General features: G+C 46.4%; 1 protein-coding gene across 5 annotated transcripts in view; it reads right to left on the reverse strand.

Moving 5' to 3' along the window:
- PARP14 (poly(ADP-ribose) polymerase family member 14) overlaps positions 1 to 22,722 on the reverse strand; it is a 37,407-nt gene extending 14,685 nt beyond the window's left edge. For 4 of the 5 annotated variants that reach the window (XR_012024383.1, XM_072812039.1, XM_072812036.1 and 1 more), the window contains exons 1-8: positions 22,469 to 22,722; positions 17,656 to 17,789; positions 16,633 to 16,666; positions 12,288 to 12,530; positions 9,704 to 9,940; positions 3,177 to 5,395; positions 1,878 to 2,114; positions 1,119 to 1,340 (exon numbers count right to left, since the gene is read on the reverse strand). Coding sequence is in view for 4 of the 5 variants with exons in the window: in XM_072812039.1 (XP_072668140.1) it covers positions 1,119 to 1,340; positions 1,878 to 2,114; positions 3,177 to 5,395; positions 9,704 to 9,940; positions 12,288 to 12,530; positions 16,633 to 16,666; positions 17,656 to 17,789; positions 22,469 to 22,655 (3,513 nt within the window). In the remaining variant the exon portion in view is untranslated. The remainder of the gene's footprint in view (positions 1 to 1,118; positions 1,341 to 1,877; positions 2,115 to 3,176; positions 5,396 to 9,703; positions 9,941 to 12,287; positions 12,531 to 16,632; positions 16,667 to 17,655; positions 17,790 to 22,468) is intronic. The other variant, XM_072812037.1, reaches the window with a different exon arrangement.
- Between the last annotated feature and the right edge of the window lie 421 nt (positions 22,723 to 23,143).

A 23,143-nucleotide genomic window follows, 5' to 3' on the forward strand; every position in this document is an offset into this window, starting at 1 on the left:
CGCTACAACTGAAGATGGTTCTGGAATTCCTAGTTCCAACTCTCCTATGCCCATGGGGATGTCCTGACATAATTTATAGACAACCGTTTGTCCTCCTATTTAGAGGACTACAACTTTTATATTATGTACTAAACTTTCTAGGTTCCTATGAAAGGGAATCCCCTAGATTAAAAAACGATTAAGGGATGTCAGCTCTACTGCAATATATGGACCTTATTTGGATTCTGATTCAAACAAACAAGCTATAAAAACAAAATAAGATGCCTGGAAAAAAAAAAAAAAAAAAAGATGCCTGGGTGACTTGGTCAGTTATTCAACTGTGTTGGGCTCTTGGTTTTGGCTCCAGCTGTGATCTCAGGACAGGGACTTGGGGTCGTGGGATCCAGCCAGGGCCCATTACAGGGATCCACGCTCAGGGAGTCTGCTTGAGATTCTTTGTCTCCCTCTCCTTCTGCCCTCCCCTACATGCACGCGCACACACACACTCTCTCTCTCTCTCAAATTAAATAAATAAATAAATAAATAAATAAATAAATAAATAACAACCCCTCCAAAAAAAAACAAAACAAAATGAAGCATTTATGAGACAATTGGAAATTTGGACATTGAATTGACAACAGAGGAAATAAGGGACTGATTTTCAATTTATTTGAAGTGTGAAACAGTATTGTGGTTATGTTACTTTTTAAAAAGGATCCTACTGTTTAAAATAAATACTGAATTGTTTATAGGTAAAGCATATGTCTAGGATTTGCTTGGAAATAATATAGGAAGAAGGGAAATAAATGGAGGTAGAGATGAAACATACTGGCCATAGGTTGATCATTGTGAAGAAGAGTGATGGGTACAAGGCAGTTTATTATGGCATTTTGTCTACTTTTACTTATGTTTGAAGTTTTATTCTTCAAATAAGTTAATTTTTTTAATAAGTTAAATTTTTTTTCTGTATCCATAAATTTGCTGCTTGACATTTGCTGTGCTGCAACTAGTCTACACCACTCCTTTACTTTCCTGTACAGAAAATACATGAAAGAAACAACCTAATAGACCCACCAAGAAGACATTTGAGAACAGTAGGGCTCAGCTGCCCAAATAACCAGAAATGAGTGAGACTGTACCTGAATATTTTCATGATCATTCGGGTGCAGCAGAAATTGAACCTCTTGTAAAGCTGCCAGTTGAGTCTTGCTACTAAATGTTAGCACTTCTGAAGTTATTAATTCAGCAAAAATAGTTTTAGGAAACCCCAAATTTCCTGTTCCTATTGCTGGAAATGCAATTGATCTTAAGGACAGGCTCTCCGTGATTTCCAGACATTTTCTGATTATGTCTCTCATGATCTGAAAAGCACAAAGCACATCTTTATGCATCTTTCCTAGAAAGGGGAGTTAGAACAAAAATGATGAGAATTTAGCAACTTTGACTATGATCTCTGTCTACTCCTCTGCTCTCAAGAGAGGCTAAGGGCAGGCAGAAAAGGAAAGGCCAGACAGGAGTAGACAAGGAAAAAGAAAAGGAAACCTCAGAGGCCCTCTGAAAAGATCCAAACTCACTTAGCAACAAAGGAAAGCAGCAAAACAACTACTGCTCTGACCCTTCATTCTCTTCCATTCTTCACGCCCTCACCTTGCTATCCTCACGGAAGACGTGTCATCTTCAGTAACTCTTCCCTGAGCCCCAATAATGATTGAGCACTATAGTCCATTTATATTATTAACTAGTCTCCCCGGGAGAAGTCAGCCACGGCTGAAAGAAATGGCCATAGTGATAGAACGTCCTGATAATGTGACAGACGGAGAGGATCCAACCTACATGATACTGAGAGGAGGATCCCAAGCGCTACCCAGTTTCCGAGAGAACCGCAAACTTGGCCCTACCTTTTGTGAAGACGTGCTGCCCTCTTCCCAGTCCGGAGCCACCACGTGAAGCACGTAGCGACAGTGCAGATCGCATCCACTGGTTTGGAGAACTGTGCCCATGCCAACAGCCACTGCTCGTCCCACCATGTCCAGTTCCTCCTGGAGCTTTGGCCCAGCTTTTTCCAAGAGGGCTTGGGAAAGGAGCCCTCTATTAAGCTTGAGATTCACCGGAACGGAGTTGACAATAACGTCAGCCTTAAAGACGAAACCAACTTGTTTCAGATGCTAACAAAGAGCATTCCTCAGGGTTTACCATATTTAAGCCACTGGGTTTGGCACTACAGTGGGGAAACCATGAAGATTATTTTCAGAGACTGAAATGCCACCCAAGGCAAAGTCGTGCTAGATATTTATTTAATAACACTCCGGGGGCAGCCCGGGTGGCTCAGCGGTTTAGTGCCGCCTTCAGCCCAGGGCCTGATCCTGGAGACCCAGGATCGAGTCCCATGTCAGGCTCCTACATGGAGCCTGCTTCTCCCTCTGCCTGTGTCTCTGCCTCTCTCTCTCGAATAAATAAATGAAATATTTAAAAAAAAAAAAAAACTCCAGGACAGCAGAGAGCCATCAAAAATCGATATATAACTAGTACAGGGTTTCTGAAGGAGAGCAGAGCCAGTGGCTGGTGGGGTCTGGGGCAGGAATCAGTGCACCAGGCAGAGGGAGACGGGCTGTCACCTGGGAGGGAACCTGCACAAACACAACCCCGGGAGGTCTGAGCTGTGGTCAGACTGGTTGGACCTGACAGAGATGTTCTAAATTGGGCCAGATGAAGACGCCAGAAGACCGGAGAGGGGACGTGAGCAAGTGATTTCCAAAGCTGCCCCTCATGGGTCACCGAGGAGTGATGACCCTGGTTCAGTGCCATTGACAAGACTCCCATCCTCTGCTCGGATTTTTCTGTATCCGCTCTCAGTAAGTTTGGCAGGAAATTAACTTCAGATCTGCCCAAATATGACAGGTGTAAAGGCACTGCGAAAAGCACAAATGTGGAAGTGGTGACCCTGAGCGTAGATGTAAGATATTGCAGGTTTTCACATCGGCTGGAAACCACTCGCAGGTCCCGCCATAGGCTGGCCAGTCTCTGTTGGTAAATGTCTCAGTGAAGTTGCCCAGTTTTCTGAGGAAGCCCCACCTGAGAGGCTGGGTCAGGGGGGCACGGGGTCTCCCCCTGGGTCCTAGCCGCCTCCACCCCACCCCCAGGACAGGCTGGCTGGGGTCCCAGCACCGCCGTGGTGTCCTGCAGGCGGGGACACTCACCGCAGCTCTCTGTGCATCTCCTTTCACCAGCAGGACCCTCAGATTGCCCTGGGACAGCGACACCTGTCCGCTTGCATGGACACCTGTCGGGCCGGGCTGCACGGCGGCAGGTCCAGGGACCTCGGCCAGCGCTGTCACAGTGTCCGCGAAGGCCTGGACGGTCTTCTCCGCTGTATCCACCAGGTAAATCTCTTTCAGGGCGTGCCCATCGTGGCTCAGCTGGCAGCTTTCCTGGACGGCCAGAACGATAGTCCTGACGCACACGGCTAAGGGGAAGCCGAAGAGTCCGGAGCTGATGGCAGGGATGGCCACGGACCTGCAGCCGTGCGCCTCGGCCAGACGCAGGCTCTGCTTCACGGCCGCCTTGAGCTGGGACACGCACCTCGAGGCCTCGCTGTCCTTCCACTGGGGCCCCACGGCGTGGATGACCAGGCGGTAGGGCAGCTTCCCCGCCGTGGAGGCCACGGCGCCGCCCACAGGGACGGGGCCCGCCGTCCTCAGCAGCCGGCTGCAGTCCTCCTGGAGCGCGGGGCCTGCTGCCTGGGCCAGCGCGGCCGCCAGGCCCCCGCGGAGCTGCAGGTCCCCGCTGGCGGGGCTCACCACGGCCTGGGCGGCGGGGAAGCGGGTCAGGTCGCCCCGCTGCACGGCCAGGGCCACCCCAGGGCGCAGCTCCACCCGAGGCAGGCCCCTGTGCGCGTCGCCCCGGCCCGCCGCCCCTGCGGCCTCCTGCAGCTCCAGGCAACAGCCGAACCGCCGCTGGACCTCGCTTCTGTAATAGGGCGCCTTCTCCTGGAAGAGCCGGCTGGCCCCCGGCGTGTGCACCTGCAGGCTTTCCACGCGCACGGCCTCCCGCACCTGGCCCAGGAGACTCACGCCCTCCAGGACCCTGGCCTGAGGCCCGATCAGCAGGACGCCTTGGGCCCTGTTCTCCGGATTGAAAATGACCTGGACGTTTGTCCTCTTCATCTTCTGCCAGCAGAGCTTCTTCTCTCTCCTCAAGTAATCAATGACGATGGGAGGCTCGATTTCGATCAGTCGCTCTACCCTCATGTGCTTTTCCACAAAGCTGAACAGCAAGCTGTAGGTTTCATTCACTTGGCTCGTGCAGCCGGCGATGACGACCTCGGTTTTGGTTTCTGAAGTGAGCTCGTCGATGATCACAGTCCTAGAGGGCGAATTATGTCTCCTGTGCAAACTGTGAGTGAGCCCTTTCCATTTCCTGCCTTTAAGAACTTCCCCGTCCTTAAGGTCCAGGCGCTTGTAACTTAAAGCAGTGACCATCTGCTTTGCGGCATCCGATAGGACTGCAGAGGAATAGCCGGTTAGGACGACAGCTGTACCTGCTAGCTCATAAACTGCAAGAATTTTCTGTGCCACCAAAAGAGACTTCGAAAATTCTACACAGTCTACTTGTTGCAAAAACTGGAAAATCTCAGGGGGAAGCTCGATGCTTTTTTGAACCATGATGTCCATCTTCTTCTGTATTTCACACTTTGCTTTATTCACATCTGCGTGGAAACCCTTGAAGCACATGTGTTGAGAAGCTTTGTCGTAACACATCTCCACCTCTGGGCACTCAGTGCGGAGATGCTCTAGGGCGTTGCTGTGACACAAAAGAGAATACCTTCCGGGAGAAAGAGCCACTTTTTCCTCTAGACTTTGCTCTTCTCTCTTAATTTTTTGAACGGTACTTTCTATTAATTCCTTGATTTGTGGCTCCACGTTCTGTACATCCTCTGATTTCCCCACTAAGGTTACAGTCCCTGTCAGTGTATCAAACTCTATCAAAATCCTGTCGTCTTCTAAATGATTTCTTACGGCGTCCCACACCGTGGGGTCCACAGTAAGCGTAGTAACTTTATACTTAGACCTGATGCTAGAGAATGCCATGGAAACATCTTCCCTCCAGGTCCTGATTTTCAGTCTACCTAGACAGAATAATGTGGTCGCAGGTCTGATAGTAACTTCAGCACTGAGTTTAGACCATATTAGTTCACAGTGACATCGTCTCGCTTCATCATTTATCTCCTTGATCAGATGATTCTTTTGCTGCAAGAACCTCCATAAGGGAAGATCTAATGGTTCTCTGAATGGTGCCGGAAGCTTGATCAGAGGTTTTTCCTTTCCGTACAAGGCTGTGCCCAGAGAGGTATAGTATGGAAACACAGAGAGTGGCATATGTTTGAATTCAAGTTTCTTGGTCATGATGGTGTGTAACACTTAAAAGGAAAGAAATAAAATTATTCCAGTGTGATGTTTCAAGTGAAAAAAAAAAAACACTTCACTATTAGAGGAAAAAAGAATCCTAATGATTGTAAAGCTTTGATGTTATAACGTGCTATTAGAAAGCAGCACTACTCTCAAAGTGCTCAAGTGTAAATTGATTTTTATTAATCCTACATAGGTATCCTTTGTTTAATGGAATACTTTTCAACCAAGATCACTCTATGTTGAAATTCTGTTAAGTAAATTCTATTTTCTGTTTTCTGATAACACTGATATATCACCACCAGGCTAACAAATAGATAAGAATTTGTTCACAAATATGGGGGTCATGTTTGCCCTTGTGCAAAGAATATTCTGGTGCTCAAAGCAAAGCTCGTGTAAGAATCATGATATACGCTGCTTCTTGCACAGTCTCACAGTTTTAGGCTTCTTAGCTGATTTATTCTAGTAATCCCTCTAAGAGAAAGAGCATAATAATAATTATCAGAGCTTACCATGTGTCAGATGCCATTCTAAGTTCTTTCTACATACTTATTTATTTAAGCTTCTCAACAACTCTTTGAAGTAGAGGCACTATTATTATCACCCCTATTTACAAATGATAGAACTGAGGCTAGGGAAGGTTAGGTAACTCAGATGGGACCATGTTAATGACAAATATCTGAGCTAAGATTTGAGCCAGTATCTGTCTAACCCTAAAACCCACACTCTTGCCCCTTTACCAGGGTTTCCAAACAAGATAGGCTCAAGGTCGTTGGAGAACCCAGCTCTGGGGACTTGGATTCAGTAAGTCCTGCCCTTCCCCTTGTCCTTGCTATGATCCCCCTCCTGCCACTTCTGCTGGGGTGGTCCCTAGGGTGGGATGTGTGTGTGTATGTGTGTGTATGTGTGTGTGTGTGTGTATGTGTTGGGGGGTACTCTTCTTTCCCTTGTGTTAGTTATTAGGTGAAAAGGGTCTAAGAAGGAAGATAATTAGAATGAATTCCAGTAACACCTTGGATTAAAATAGCATCCTTATAGAAATATGTGAAAAATAACTTCACCTTGTGCATGATTGTCTCCTAGGCCTGGAGCCGGATGTCACAAAAAGAACATGGCCTTCAGAGGCCAAGACACATAGCTGGAACTTCCCAACATGGCTCTGTATGGGCCCTGAGCCTGGGCAGGACCAGTGACCACTAACGTGTACTGAGACCCACCATGTGCAGGTATCATTTCATTCGATCCTCACAAATTCTTCTGAGGCATGTAATAACGGTGAGCCTTGTTTTATAGGTGAGAAAACAGGCTTTCGGTGGGTTAAAGTAAATTGCTCAACACTGGACCTGAGTGAGTAGGCATTTTTCCAAAGAAGACATCCAGATCGCCAACGGACACACATGAAAAGATGCTCAACATCACTCATCATCAGGGAAATACAAATCAAAACTACAAGGAGATACCACCTCATACCTGTCAGAATAGCTAGTATCAAAAATACAAGAAATAACAAGTATTGATGAAGACGTAGAGAAAAAGGAATCCTTGTGGACTCTTGGTTGAATTGGTGAAGCCCCTGTGATAAATGGATAAAGGGCAGTGGGAGATACAGGCTTCCAGTTATGGAATAAGTAAGTCACAGGGATGACAGGTACAGCAGGGGAATAGAATCAATGATATTGTGACAGTGCCGTATGAATGGCGATAATGGTAGCTACACTTGTGAGCAGAGCGTATAGAGTTGTTGAATCACTTTGTTGTGCACCTGAAACTAATATAACATTGTGCGGCAACTATACTTCAAGAAATATATATACAGGGGCGCCTGGATGGTTCAGTCGGTTAAGTGTCCAACTCTTAGTTTTGACTCAGGTCGTGACCTCAGGATTATGAGATAGAGCCCCCATGTCAGGTTTTGTGCGCAGCATGAAGTCCGCTTGAGATTCTCTCTCTCCCTCTGCCCCTCCTGCTTGTGCCTGTGCTCTCAAATAAATAAATGAATAAATAAATCTTAAAATATAGAGATAAATAATAATAAATAAGTAAAGTAATAATTTGCCCAAGAGCACAAAGCTAGTAAGCACCAAACCCAGGATTTGAACTCTGATCTGTCTGACTCAAGAAGCATCACAGATGTCACCTTGCTGTGCCTTAAATTCTCCATCCTGTGTCCTCCTCTTCAAGAAAAAGTAACTATATGCACAGCATTACTAGGATTCAGTGAGCTACTGTGGCAGAAAACACAGCAAAAGATTTTACTTAGAGTAGGTTATTCAATAAGAGTTCCTTTCCTTAAGATTTTATGAATCAGATCTTGTAAAATTGAACAAAGTAATTCCAGAATAAGTGCCTAATTTATTCCTCTCAAATAATCTACGTAAAATGTAGGTTGCTGGCAAATTATGTTTTTAATCCAGCTTTTGCTACAGTTGGCCTCATTACTAATAACCCATTGTAAGTGGTGAAATAGCCCATAGGAAAAATTAATGTTATAGGTGAACAGGAGATTGGGAAAGAATGAAGAGCTTAAGAGCAGAGATTAGGGGCTAGACTAACCAGGTTCAGATACTGGCTCTGTCACTTACTAGCTGTGTAACCTTAGTCAAGTTATTTGACCTTTTTGTGCCTGTTTCTTTTTTTTTTTTTTTTTTTTTTTTTTTTTTAAAGTTTCTATTTCAAACATTTTTATTCGTCCCTTCACTCAAGGGCCTCGCCTTGCCTTCTGTGTATGTGACACCAGTATTTCAATTTTTTAAATTTTATTTTATTTTATTTATTTATGATAAGCACACAGTGAGAGAGAGAGAGAGGCAGAGACATAGGCAGAGGGAGAAGCAGGCTCCATGCACCGGGAGCCCGATGTGGGATTCGATCCCGGGTCTCCAGGATCGCGCCCTGGGCCAAAGGCAGGCGCCAAACCGCTGCGCCACCCAGGGATCCCTTTGTGCCTGTTTCTTATTTGTAAAATAGGGATTACAGTACTGGCAATGTCCACAGAGCAGTGTCTGCGAATACACTTTGTAGCGCCCTGCAGAGCTATGCAAATGTGAGTTATGATTATAAGAGGGAGCAGCCAAAGAAAGGGAAAAATCAGCGTATCTCAGGCCACAGAGAACAGAGAGTTCATGAGTTTAGATGGGGAGGCATGGCCAACATAGTCACGAAGGGGAACCTTTGAAGAGTGCCCAACTGGTCACAGGTGCAGCTCTGCATCAAATAACCCTAATTACATAGTTCGTATTATTAGTCATCCACGTGTAATGCAGACATCCTGAGACAGAGCCAACTGCACCAGGCCTTCAAGAGGTTCGAAGCCCCACCATAAATTGGAAGGTTAACTTCTAGGCAGCTTCACGTAGCTCTCTCCCTGGGTCCAAGCCCAGGTTCAGGGAGATTTAAACCAATTGTGACCTCTTTTGTCCCCTTGCCCAAGGAACACACTAGGACTTTTATTCCATTCTAATCCAAACCACACCTTCACTCCAGTTTCCCCAACTCATCAAAGCCAAAGGGAGTTTCCTCCATGTATCTCCCATGAAGCAGTTTATCTTCAGTGGGTGGAATGCCACAGGATCATGTCTCATGCTCCCCCCATTAATCCCAAGCCCACTGTTCCTCCTCTCCCTAAGACGTCAGCCCCCCTGATTCCTATTCCTCAGCCTCCACCTTCAAACACCAAGGGGAATCTCCGAGCTGAGTCTACATGTCTCAGTGAACTGGCCATCTAATATCCAAAAAACCCTCAGAAATGATTCCATGAAGTTCAGCTGGACATGGTTTTTCACAAGGTTGCTGCAAAGAACAATCTAGCAGACATCCATTGGATGCCATTTACTGTCCCTATTAATTTCTGACTGATGAGACTGACAGGCGAAAGGGGAAGTAGTGATACTTTATAGGAAGTGTACGTGTTTCTGAATATTTCTTTACCTAACCTTGTTGAAATTGAGACTTTCTACCAAGTGTACAGCTGAAACACACATGATTTTAATTTCTATGTGAGAATTTACATCCTTACAACTCCCAGTCTTTTTTATATACAGTATTTCAAAGAGTCTACGAATTATATATTTTTCACTCTAGGTAGAAACTCATGAGAGAATCTCCTTATGTCTTTCAAAAGTTAGCATTGCTTCTCTAAAGTTTAAATCACTGGACTCATTAACTATCATAACCCAGATGAACAGGATTACTAATTGGATTTCCGTGAAACTTATGAATAAGAAGTAAAACGCATTAGAACCCAACTGATAACTTAAGCTCTGCTAAAATGGTTTAGATTATGTCAGGTAGGTTCACAGAATCAGGCTCATAGATGTTACCTTTTTTGTCAAAAAACTCAATCAGAGCCGAACTCTCTTCAGGAAAACATTCAATACTGGCAACTCTTCCTCCTCCATTTTGTGGATTTTCAAATAAACACTTCAAATTATAGTCATTAACACCAGGTGGCAAGTTTTCAACCCTGATTGTTTTTGTCACTTCCAGAAGTCTTGGAGAAAGCTGAAGTTGTTTCACTGAATGGTGCCTGGCACAATCATCAACGAATTTGACGGCATCTACAAATCAAAATCAATCGATAGATCAGTCAGGAAATTATGATCATACCTTTATATTATACAGAAGAAACTGTCTGAATATTAATTGAGATAAAGAAGATAGCTAAGCACTCAATTTTTATATTTTTTTAAGCGCTCAATTTTTAGAGGCAAGATTTTAATTTCTATGTGAGAATTTGCATCCTTACAACTCCCAGTCTCTGAACGGTTGGTTATACACACGTGAATGTTTCACCTGGCTTACTGCCCCAGAGCTGTGTCCTCGCCTGCAGTCACAGCTCTCTCCAACCCCCCTTGACATCCTACCTGGGTGCTCTCTCTACGATACAAATCCTCTCACTACATTCTTTTCTCAAATCCTACCACGGCTCCCCATTACCTGTAGGAATCAGTTCACGTTCCTTAGGCTCAAAATGCCCTTGGTTGGGTATTTGATTCCAAAGTAATTACCAAACATCACTTCTGGTTATTTCCTGCCATTCATTTTATTTTCCATATTGTCCCCAAAACTAGCCATTATTTTGAAAACCCTATTCTCTTTTGCCTCAGTATATATAATCACCTATATCTAAAGTCTCTAATTTTTTTTTTGTCTTGGTCCTATTCCTCCTTCAGGACTCTGATTATCTCTTTCAAATTAATAAATATCGAAGGTGGGCCCATGATGTGCCCGCACTGTGCTGACCTGGGGTTAGATTGATGAATATAACAAGTCCTTGAAAGTTCACCATCTGGGAAGGAGGGAGGGAGGGAGTCTTGAAAGTACACAAATGACCTATTGCGGGATCAGATGACGCAGGAGGATAAATAAGTGGAAATCCCACAAGGACTCCCAGAGAAGGTAGTTGCTGATCTGAGTTCTGAAGGATGAAGAAGAGTTTAGCAGATAGATAAGGGGAGGAGAGCTTTCAGGCAGAGAGAAGAGCAGTGGCGGGAAACAACAGTGTACTGGGGACCTGGGAGACTGGGACCACTGGAGCATCGACCTCATAGACGGGAGAAAGCAAGGCAAAACCAAGCCACCTTGTTTGGGTCCCCTCCCCCCCTTCCCTGAAGCCTGCTGTTTTATGGCTGAGAGAGGCAGCTTCTCCTCTCACATCTTCATTTTTCATTTACTTATGAGTCTCTAACTCCACAGGAGTTCCTCAAGAGCAAGCCAAGAATTATTCATCTAGGTACCCTCAGCACGTAGGCAAGTGCCTAGCACATAGCAGTAATCACACATAGTAGGTGTGATTAATGAACAAAAGCAAGTCCACTTAGTTTTTCCTTTATAAAAAATAATTATACATTTGAAATAAGAATAGCACCCTTCACTGAGCTCTTACTATGTCTCAGGTACTATATGAAGGGCTTTGCACACATTATCTCATTTAACCCTCTTAGAAGCTGTATCAGGTAGGTGTTTTTTCCTCTATTTTATAGATGAGAAAAGCAAAGCCCAGAAGGTAGTAACTTGGACAACCTCAGAGAATTAGTCAAATGGTGGAGCTAGAATTTTGACTTCATGACCTGTGCTCTTACTTAGCCATTCTCCTACCATGGCCATGGGACAGTGAAGGCTCGGATTAGAACAGAAGAATCCCTGGTCTTTCTGGAGATAACTCCACACACAGACCTTGAACAGCACTCATTTCCTGCATCACGTGCACTTACTCTCCTGCATATGGGATGACCATGCTAGTACTAAGGAAATATAGGGTAAAGGAAACAAGACAACCGGCTGTGTAGAGGTGGGCTGCCGAGGTTCAAATCCAAGAATTGATTAGCATCTCTGCATCTCCGGCTCCTCGACTATAAAATGAGGAGTGATAACAATGATCTCAAAAGGTTGTTAAAAGGAATAAATACATTGACACATGGCACAGGCTTGGCACACAGTCCCTGACTTACAGTATCTCTATATGAGTGTCTGCTGTTATTATCATTATTACATTCCATTAAGTCTAGTTTGGTAACACAGATCAATATTTACTTCTCCCAGTGAGATAACACATGAAAATGCTGACTCGACTCCTTAGAATCACTTTAATAACCTAAGACTTTAGATTTCTATTTGGGTGTATAATCTGTGTCTATTGTTCGTCTCTCTCTAACACTAACACACACACACACACACACACACACACACTCATACAATAAAGTCTGATTTACTGAACATACCAGAATTCAGTTTTAAAACAAATCTTCTCTTTCAAAATAAAAAAGCATCTATTCTAACTTGGAATCTTCTCTTACTAGCTACTGGAAAAAGTCAAACTTTCAGAGAGATTCTATTAGCTGAGTGTCTCAGATCCCAAAGTGCGGTGCAAAGAAGATTGGCAAATGCAGCATTACTTGATCTTACCTGTATGCGTTTGAAAGGTAACTACAGCAACATCAAAATCTCGTAATACTTCCACTTTGAAATCATTACTGGACAGGCCGCTTACATTCTCCACTAGCAAGATTAACATTATATCAGTTACATTTGCCTTGAGATTTTCAAATGCAACCAAAGAGGAAGTATTTTCACATTCTTCTGAGGTATCTTCCATTCTCTCTCCTCTTCTACTGAGAGAAAGTTTTATATCCAGTTCTTCTGACACATCTGATTTTAGGAGGACAAAAGAGGCACAAGATGTTACATTTGTCTACCATGGTCCTAGCAAAGTAAATTGTCATATGACACTGTCCTCTTTCCTTCTCTTGGCTAACTCAAATAAAAACAGATCTTAGAAGGCTTTTTGTTTAATTAAAAATAAAATGTAGCATTTAACTATTATTGATGAGCCTGATTTTTGGTATGCCCCTCCTGCCTTGTCTTTCTGAGGAACCTTTCATAGCATTTGACATATGCTTCTATCCAGCACCTCATTCTAGTTCTTGAACTCAGCTTCTCAAAAGCAAGGGACATGTTTAGTCATCCTTGTATCACCAGCACATGGAATATACTTGAGGCTCAATAGCGTTTGCTGAATCGAAGATTTACTGCTTGGGCCACTGGAGGAAGGCAAAAATATCTGATGACATGTAGCACATTATGCTCTGAAAAGTAATACGTTTTCATCACCGAGAAGAAAAAAGAGAGTCATTGAATGACAAAGGAATATACATAGAAAGTAAAATGGGCCAGAGAGCTGTATGTATGCATCCAGCTCACCGGACAGCAATCCTCCCAGGCAGCTTGGTCCTCTGCATTGTCAGCCCTACGTGAGCCCTAGCTATGCACCAGGTCAGGCCCACTCTCTGCCTGTCCAGGGCAGTATGATGCGTATGATAGGATCTTCAGACATTCTGTGAGTGACGATTCCACTGGGGCCCTTACTACGCTCAAGGCACTGGAGGTGTGGGGAGGGGTGCACACAGAAAACAGCAGATAAGGAGCTTACAGATTTTCTAACGGAGATACACAAGAAAAATGACAAAAGGAACTGACATTTGTAAACATCTATTATGGTAGAGCAAGATGCTACGTGCTCACCAAATTCCATTTAGTTTTCTTTCTGGGCCACATTTCCCAGACTTCCCACAGTCGAGTTCGTGTGGCTAATGGAATATGGGTGGAAGTGTGAATCACACTTGCACGCCTGGCTGGTACAAATCTCCTTTATGTGAATCTCCATTCTCCCTTGCAGTGACATTGGAGGCCACAAATCAAAAGTAATGTTGCCAAGAGATGGAAGGAACCTGGAATTCCTGAATGGCTGTGAAGCGGTGTAGACGCCTCCCTTCCCCAGCTGCTGACCACACTGACCTATGATGTGGGTGGTTGTTTGTTCCAGCAGTTAGATCTAACACCCTGACACGGACTCCTGCTCTGCGCTGGAGGTAACATCAGGTACTCATGCCAAATACACAAAGAGCTGGAGGATTCAATAATAACAGCATTCAATGAGCCAGGTGTGACAAAGCAGAAGGACTGCTGAGCTGGGGGTGAGGTTGTGGGAGTTCCACCCCAGACGCTGCCACATTTCAGCCATGCGACCTCAGGCATGTCTCTTTACAAAACAGTATTGGATTAACCGAATGGTAAGAGCCTTCCCAGCAGCATAGTTTTATGACCTTATGACTATTAGAAGGTTCATCACAAGAGAGGCTTGGTTAACTGCCAAATCAAGAGCATCAACAATCCAACCAGGAACCCAAGGGAAACAAGGAGACTGGGTTGCCTTGGAAAGGTGTCAGGAAAAGGAAAAGGTGTCAGGAAGCTCAGTGGGTCTTGAAAGCTCTCTTGAGTTTAGATAGAAGTGGGGTAGCAGGGATTGTGAGCCACAGAAGTAGAGCAGAGCACCATGCCTGTGCCAAACTATTCAGGAAATGGTGATCTGACCAATGAAGCTCAGGGAGCACTTGTGTGCAAATATAAGAAAAGGCCAGAAAAGTCAGCTCCATCCAAAGTGCGGTGAGGACTTTCTCTTGCAGTCGGTAGTAAGGGGGAGTTGTGGAAGGTTCTGTGATAAGGAAGACAGGATATTTAGCAATAGTAAAAGGGCCGGTCAGAGTTAAGGGGAAGGACATCAGATACAGGGCGGCCAAGCAGGGTGTGCCTGCCACGCTGGATCTATGAGGTAATAACGGGAGCCTGGCATGAAGGAGGGACAGATGAGGAAAGTTTTTTTTTAATTGATTAAAGTCTCCGTGACTAATATGTGTGAAGGCTTAAAGGAGAGAAATGACTGAAGTTTCTAGCAGGTGATGGGCAGACTGGTTGTGTACTTCAAGAGGAATAAAAAAGCCAATCAAGGTACCAGTTTGATGAAGAAGATGACACAGATGGCTTTGACATGGTGGCTCTAACGTATTTTCCAACAGGAGGGCCAGACACAAGGTTTGGAATTTGGAAGAGAGTCCAGGCTAGAAATATAGACTTGAAAAAGCCAGAATTTGCTAACCACGCGTGACCAGTATTTCTCTGCTCTTGCATGTCTCTCTTTTACAGGTTCTTCTAATTGCTGGTTTCCACCTTTCAGACCCAGCCCAACTCAGCTTAGCCTGGAACAGGACATTAGCTCAGTGTTCACACCCTCTGGTGTTGGCATGTGGCTTGACTGCCCTCCCCTTCCTCTGTCAACTGCTTGTCCCTCTCCAACTTTAAGCCCGGGGCTGCGGGCATGCCCAGTGCGCCCAATGTGCAGTATTCTCTGTTCTCCTCATCCCTGAAATGTGGGACCTATTAGGAAACCACCCTCCACCCTGATTTTGCTCAGTTCTGAAACCTGTCTACACCATTCCAACTAATTTCAAGACACTTAGCCTTAGGGTCACTATCAGGATTCAGTGTGCAGCGACCATTGGACAAGGGACACCCACTTATGTCTCTTAAAGGGGCCAGCTAGCTACCTTGTTAAAGACTGCCCAACTTCTTACTGCTGCTTACTATCATTAGAGTCTGGGTCATGCAAAAACAGGTCAGCGAATGAGTCTAAAGTCTCCAGGACAATGAAAAGTCCATTGGTGGGGTGGGGCTGGACGGCTCTTTCTGAGAATATACTTGGTGTTGTAAGCAAATCTGAAACAGCGCTGACAAATCAGTGAAGACAGAGTTAGGGTAAAATCTATGGAACCATAAGAAACACAGACTTGATTAAAGTCTAGACTCAGGAAATGGCACAGATATAGATGTACCAATATAAAACCACTTCCCGCTCTAAAATTGAGCTTGAGGATACAGCAGCTAAGGCATTTGCCAAGAACAGATAAGGATTTAGGGAGCTCCCACTGTTACGTGAGCCAGTTCCATATCTGCAGACTAGAAATCAGGAATTACTCTAGGAGACAAAAAATTCCTATCTCTTAAGAACCGTGAGCTTCTTAAGAAAACCCCACATCCTAGATTCTACAGTTGAATAGTGTCTCCAGGTTAGGTAAAAACAATCCATACATCCCTATCTGGTCGGTTTGCCGAGTAAAGGCAGCTCTCAGCCTACTGCCATTGTCGAAAGAGAAAGTTGCAAAAATCTAAACATATTCTCAAGATGGTGTCAATTTTAGAGGATAATAGTTTATATATTTTTGGGAATTCGTTTTCCCTAAGATTTGGATATATGTACCACTTTGTCTCTCTTGCTCAGCCATTCAGGACACATCATCACCTCCTCCCCTTTATAACAGCAGGCTTCGCCAGGCAAACGAGCTGCTTCTACACTACCTGGCAGGTGTACTGCAGGCCATACCCAGACACTAGATAAGTAGCAGAGTCCATAGCAGAGGTTGCAGGCTGTTTCCTACAGCAGATGGGATGAGAAGAGCTGCTGCTGGTCTAGGGGTGCCACACCCACATACCGCACCCAGCACTTAGAAGCTTTCGTCCATCCTCCTGTTGTGGCTCCAGAGGACAGCACCCTCCCTATCCAGTGCTCGGACACTGACTTAGCCACACATGGCACACACTGGCACATCACGTCCTTGCTTCATGATGGCTGGTTGGGCACAGGTGGGCTCTGAGTTTATCACCATCTCCCAGGCACCTCTTCACCTCCCTTCAATTGCAAGGTGTTTCCCAGGCCCACAGAGACAGCTGTTCCCATCCTCCTGACCTGGGACCTCAGGGGGCTCCCCCAGGGTTCACCCTCAGCACAGATGGCTGAGAGTATGTAAATGTATACCCCACTTTGTGAAATCAGGAAGAGAAGGATGACCCCAGCAAGTGCCATCTTTGATGAATGCAAAATTGCTGGCAAAGGTCAACCGTCACAGTTCTTTGACCTTACCTGGCTCTTTGACATGTTCTTTGGTCTCCAATTCCTAAAATCCAATAAACAATAGAGCAGAATCAATAAACTACTAAAATTTCTTTGCATTACGAAACTGTCCCTGGGACTGGCCTGGAGACACAGGGTCAATAGAAACAATAATAAAAAGCCCTGGCACTTTTGCTATTGAATGCACCTCACGTGTAGCAGCATATCCACTCAGCTCAAGAATCACTGGTAAAAAGGAATCACAAATAACTGAAACCCCAATTAACACCAAGTGCTTGGGGTATGGGATAAGACCCAAAACTTCAGGCCCCTAGGTGGCTCAGGCAGTTGAATGTCTGCCTTCAGCTCAGGTGTGCCTTGTGCTTTACAGAGCTTGTTTCATTTAATCCTCACAGTGATCTAACAATCCAACGAGGACTGGATTACTATCCCATTTTATTTTTTTATTTTTTTTATTTTTTTATTTTTATTTATTTATGATAGTCACACACACACAGAGAGAGAGAGAGAGAGAGAGGCAGAGACATAGGCAGAGGGAGAAGCAGGCTCCATGCACCGGGAGCCCGACGTGGGATTCGATCCCGGGTCTCCAGGATCGCGCCCTGGGCCAAAGGCAGGCGCTAAACCGCTATGCCACCCAGGGATCCCACTATCCCATTTTATAATCGAGGTGATAGCACATATAGTATGAACCACTGTCCCCTCAAAATGATGTAAAATTAAAACAGAGCAAGTTCCAGATTAAAAGCACCCAAGAAAAACAAACGCAAAAATTTACATCTGAAACCACTCTCGTTATAATCTGCAAATTCTGACTTTTTCCGAAAGTGTCTAAATCAAACCAAAAGGGCTCCCACCTTCAATATTCCATAACTTCCCCATGACCATTATCACTCTCTCCACATCTATAAGGTGAATTCTGTTGCAATTCGATTTATATTTGTCTTCCCTCTATACTCTCCATATTGAGAGTCCCTTCCCGCACACCTCCGCAGATGACCCTACATCCCTCTTACTCACTCCTTGACTTACCTTTGTTGGAATTTCCCCCTCAAAGACATCCTGGACTTCATCTGGGGCTGTGGGCAACTGGACAGTCAACTGGAATGTTCCTTTTCCTAGCCATACTAACTCATGGTTCTTTCTCTCCAGAACTCTTTGCTGAACTGAAATTAAAAAAAAAAAAAAAAACTATCAATCTTTATTTTTTTGTCAATCTTTATTAACAAAATTATTCCATAATTTCCATAGGGTTTCATCATTATCAATTGGTGGTTTGGTCAGTTTCCCAAGCAGGCCCTTGGGTGGTGAAAAGAGGAAGAGTTTAGCAAATAGACGTGGGTCTCAATCCCATCTTTACCCTTAGGTTTTAACTCTTGTGCATGTTCCTTAATAAGTCTCACTTACCAAGCCTCAGTGTTCCTGTCTATTAAGAACTAACAAAGATGGTCTTGTACAGGTGTTACATGGATTAAACTGGAAAACATCATGAAAGACTTAGTACAGCACACTGTGCTCTGTAGGCACTTAGAAAGGTAACAATACAAAAAAAAATACAAAAAAAAAAAAGAAAGGTAACAATACTTATTCACAAGTGAAAGGAAATAAAGCATGCCTCGTGCTGAGCCACTGAAGGTTGGGTGCTGAGACAAGGCATGATGAGAGCTAGATTTTAGGGAGGTGATTTGAGTGACCATGAACAAGAATGGCCAGGAATCTTGTGAAAAAGCTATTCCACTCAGCTCTTTAACCTGTGATGATAAGAGCCTCACCTCCGATAGTAAAAGGAGTAGAAAAGAAGGGATGGGAGATATTTAAAAAAAGAAGAAGAAGAAGAGGAAGAATTAGCACACTAGGCAGCTGGGTTGAAGTGAAAAAATTAAACAGTGAACATAAGAGTCCAAAAACTTGGATTTGAATTCCAACTCGGCCAAAAACTAGATGAGTGACATTGAGAAAATATCTTAATGTCATGAGTCTGTTTCCTCCCTTAAAACGGTGTCTGTGAATGAATTCTGTAACACCCGCAAGATTATGCAAATGTGTTTATAATTATAAGCAGGAGCAGCCAGAGAGAGAAAAGGAAAACCAGTGTATCTCAGGCCACGGAGAAGAGGGAAAGAATATGTTTGGAGGAGGAGGTGTGGTCAACATAGCCGGGGCAAAGAGGTCAGGGTGAAGGGGATCTTTGAGAGCGCCCTACTACCCACAGATGTGGCTCTAACGGGAACGATGTGGCATTCTGATGTGGACAGTCTGAGAGCCAATGATGCGGGGCTCTTTCACAAAGAGGAGCTGGAATAGCTTTCCCACCTCAATCACGCATGAAAGCGCGGAAAAGTGAGGCTTTCACTGGAGGCTAACTCAGGAACAGGCCCCAGAAGCAAGAGGAGAAGGAACGCCAGACCCTAATTTGACTCATTCTGAGATGGCAGGTGTCATCACATGGACTCCTGAGGGGTTGTCCCAAGCTAGAGTGGGGACCGGGGACTGGATAAGACCCCGGAAGCCTGAGAACAAGCCAAGTTTTGTAAACCGAGTTGTCTAGAGTCATGGATTCTGTGATGCATTTTTTATAATTCCCTAGACTTTAGTAGAGTCTTATCCAGGCATCTAAGCGCCAAAGCCTGTGCTGAGATTGCGCACGATACGTACGGCACCACGATTTTGAGACAGCGGGCAGTAGCCAGATGAGTAAGTGACCCGCAACGAGGACAAGGTGAATCTGGGAGGAAAAGGGAGGGCTGAAATTCTGCTGTCCAGCCACCCTTACCCATGTGGACAGCCTCCCTTCTGCACCAACCTCAGACCACCTACATTTAATTTTACTTAAAGAGGAGATGGGTTCCCTCACTCCAAAGAGGCTGAAAACCATCAGGAGCCAAAGTATGGCCGGGAAGGATGATCAATGCATGCATCTGAAGCACGGCTTAACATCTTGTAAGTCGGGGCACCTGGGGGGCTCAGTGGTTGAGCGTCTGCCTTCGGCTGTGTGACCCCAGGGTCCTGGGATCGATTCCGCATTGGGCTCCCTGCATGGAGCCTGCTTCTCCCTCTGCCTGTGTCTCTGCCTCTGTGTCTCTCATGAAAAAATAAAATCTTTAAAAAAACAACAACGAAAATGTTATAAGCCAATTTACACTGGACTTTTCAGAAACTGCGTGAACTATTTAAAAGTAAGATACAGCTTCCACATACTTCTGTGTGCTATACACTAATTTTTACAAAGAAGTGCTGTTGGGCTCATTCTTACTACATGAGTTATATGAATAAAATTGGGCTACACTGCAAGCCTGCACCTGGTGGGGAGGGCGGAGGGTGGAGGGTGGGAGGTTGGAGGGAATCCCTGGAGAAGAACTAGTCTGAGGACCGCCAGGGTGGGGTCACTCATTGTTAGCAAATTTCTGACAGCCTGTGGCTGGGGCATTACTTCCTCCGAAGGAAACTGAAACTGAAAAGGCACTTCTCACACCCCAGGACCTTTGTTATAAAAGATTCTGAGTAGTCCGAGTTGTCTGGGCTGGAGCAGGTGGGGGAGGTGGGCAGGGCGATGAGAAGAGAGAAGCCTAGCAGGGAGACTGAAACCGTTTCTGCTTTCAGGGCTAGAAGAGAATGATGATTGATGCAAAAATGGATTTTGTGCTCTTGTTTTTATGCTGTTTGTATTTTCTCTTAATCATTTTCCTTTTTTGTTCATTCAGGGTTGTCAACAAGCAACTGAGCTTCCCAAACGTTAGCACACCAGGGTCACCTGGGGTGCTGGTTAAGTGTGCAGATTCCCACTCACCCACACCCGGGGCTCCTAAGAGACAGCTGGGACTGCTTCTGTTTAGTCTGCTGTGAGTCAGATGCAGAGGCCGCTGGTCCCAATTTGCGAACTACTCGAGGATAATGAGATTCTACAGAAGAAGTAAGTGTCCCTAAGGGCCAGGCCCATACGATGCTGACAGTTGCAATCAAAGTGGTCAAACTCCTCGAGGTAAATGAAACCGAGGGGAAATGGCATGCATTGCACAGCTGCCCTTCAGAGCATTCATTCCTCGGTGAAATTAATCCTCTGAAAACTTGGTTCTTTGCTCTCATCAGGGCTCTGAGCCTAGTAGGTCTCCTGTCCCCTACCTGCCTCCCCTTAGACACACTTAGCTGTGGACCCCTCTCCTCTCTGGGTTTCATTTTTTCCTTTCTGGATCTCTGCCCTAGACCATTGCAGTTTCTCTCATGTAAGCCTCACTGGCTCTCCTCTGGCTCAAATGCTTCTCCAAATCCAGCGACAGGAACATACAATCAGAGCTTGTCCACATCCTTCCCTATGGGATTCCAAAGGAAAAAGTGCGTGCTTTGGGAACAGCAGGTCGCAGGCCTCTTGGTACCGACCTGGTGGTGTCTTGAATGAGCGGATAATAATTGGGTGAGTGCTTTAGTTCCCTTTCCTAAGCCAGGGGGTAGGGAGCGGTGAGAACTCAGCCACTCAACTGCTGGGGATGGGGAGGGATCTTCCCACACACACAAAGCTCAAAACTCCCAACCCACATCAACTCCGAATATCAGTCTGAGAACCACCCTGACACCTAGGGAAGAGGTACCAGTGCACCCTCAATAAAGATTCTATGTGTTGGTCAACAGCGCACAGCCCTCCACTAACTTACTAACTTTCTATATTTATGCCCCATGTGATTTCAGGCAGCACTTTTGCGCCTCCTCCGGGTGATCCCAGAAACACTGGGAATCTCCATGACCCGAGGGAATAGCCCCGTGACTCCCCCACGTTATTGAATACCTTTCTTTCCCCACCTAAAAAATACCTGAAGGAAAGGAGGCTCTCATTCTCTCACAGAGCATTGACCTGGGTCCCCAAATCCAGAACATGCATCTTCCATCCCTACGCTGATCTTCCTTGCTCCAGGACTCACCTGTCCTCACCTAGAACATTGCGTGAAATCTCCTAAAAAGTTCTGATTTGTAGCATTTCTCCCGGCAGAAGTCCAGGTACTTACTTTCAACCAAATTCATCTCCCTAAAGTGGGTTTGGACATCCCCTCTGCCTACTATGGGGCAAGTTCCCACCCTGCAGGCGTCCTGCAGGGCCCCCTACCATCTCAACCCAACTGTCTCTTGGCCTTCATTTCCTCCCCAGCGCTTCACAAGAAGCAGGTTCAATAAGAGGAGGCCCAGGATTTTTAAAATATAGGCACCAGAACACGAGAGACTCCTAACTCTGGGAAAGGAACAAGGGGTGGTGGAAAGGGAGGTGGGCGGGGGGTGGGGGTGACTGGGTGAGGGGCACTGAGGGATGAGCACTGGGTTGTTATGCTATATGTTGGCAAATTGAACTCCAATTTAAAAATATGTTAAAAATAAATTAATTGAAAATAAAATAAAATAGAGGCACCCCCTTTGTAGCCTCCTGGGACTCCCGGCCGGCGCTGCGGGCCCTGCTTGCGCGCGGGGACTCAGCCAACCTTCCCGCGCCCGCTCCCACCCGACGGTCCTCCCCAACAACCTGCCTGTCCGGGAACCGAGGTGGCCCCCCAGGAATCCGTTTAGACAGGACTCGCCTCCTCGGACACTTCCTCGCCCCTTTAAATTGCGCTCCCTCAAACCTCTGGAGCTGCCTTCCCGGGAGGAAAGCCCAGCAACGGAACAGCGACTCCGCCGCCAGCACACCTCGCGGCGGGCTCCCCGGGCGCCCAGTCTGCCGCCACCTCCAGGCAGCCCGCCGGGAGCGCTCAGCCGCACGGGCTCCAGCCCGGCGGGGTCGCCCCGCTGTGTGTCCGGGGGGGGGGCAGGCCTCCCTTGGGGGGAGACCCCGGCTGTCCCGGGTCCCCGCAGCCCGTGAACCCCTCACCGTCCTCTAGATGGAAGACCACCAGGAAGCGGGGCGGGCTGCCGGGCTCCCGGAGGACCTCGCACGCCCCGCCGCCCGACCTCCTCGCGCTCTGGAAGTACAGCTGCAGTTTGGTGGGCAGGCTCTCCGGGGGGTCGGGGCCCCAGGACCCCTCGACCAGCAGCGGGAAGGAGCCGGGCGCCGCCATCCTCAGCTCCGCGGCTCGCCCCTGCGGCCGCGCGACTCACGCGACTTTGCCCCCGCGTCCGTTTCGGTTTCGGTTTCCCAGAAGACTCCTCCCTGACCGAAGTTTCTGTCTCGCAGCAGTCGCGACCCCTCCCCTCCCCGCACCCCGGTGCTTCGGCAGAGGCTGGCTGGCGCGCCCCCGTTAGTGCGCGTGGGTCCCTAAGCTGGGTCCCTAAACTAGCCCCCGCCCCGCGTGCCGGTCCCTAAGTCTAAGCCGGGTCCCTAAGGCCCCCACAGCCCCCCCCCCGTGCTGGATCCCTAAACTGGGTCCCTAAACTAGCCCCCCCCCCGCGTGCCGGTCCCTAAGCTGGGTCGCTAAGCCGGGTCCCTAAGCCCCCCACACACACCCCCCCGTGCTGGGTCCCTAAACTGGGTCCCTAAACTAGCCCCCCCCCGTGTGCCGGTCCCTAAGTCTAAGCCGGGTCCCTAAGGCCCCCCCCACACCCCCCC

This window comes from Canis lupus, chromosome 35 (genome assembly GCF_048164855.1).
Source record: "Canis lupus baileyi chromosome 35, mCanLup2.hap1, whole genome shotgun sequence".
Lineage (NCBI taxonomy): Eukaryota > Metazoa > Chordata > Mammalia > Carnivora > Canidae > Canis > Canis lupus.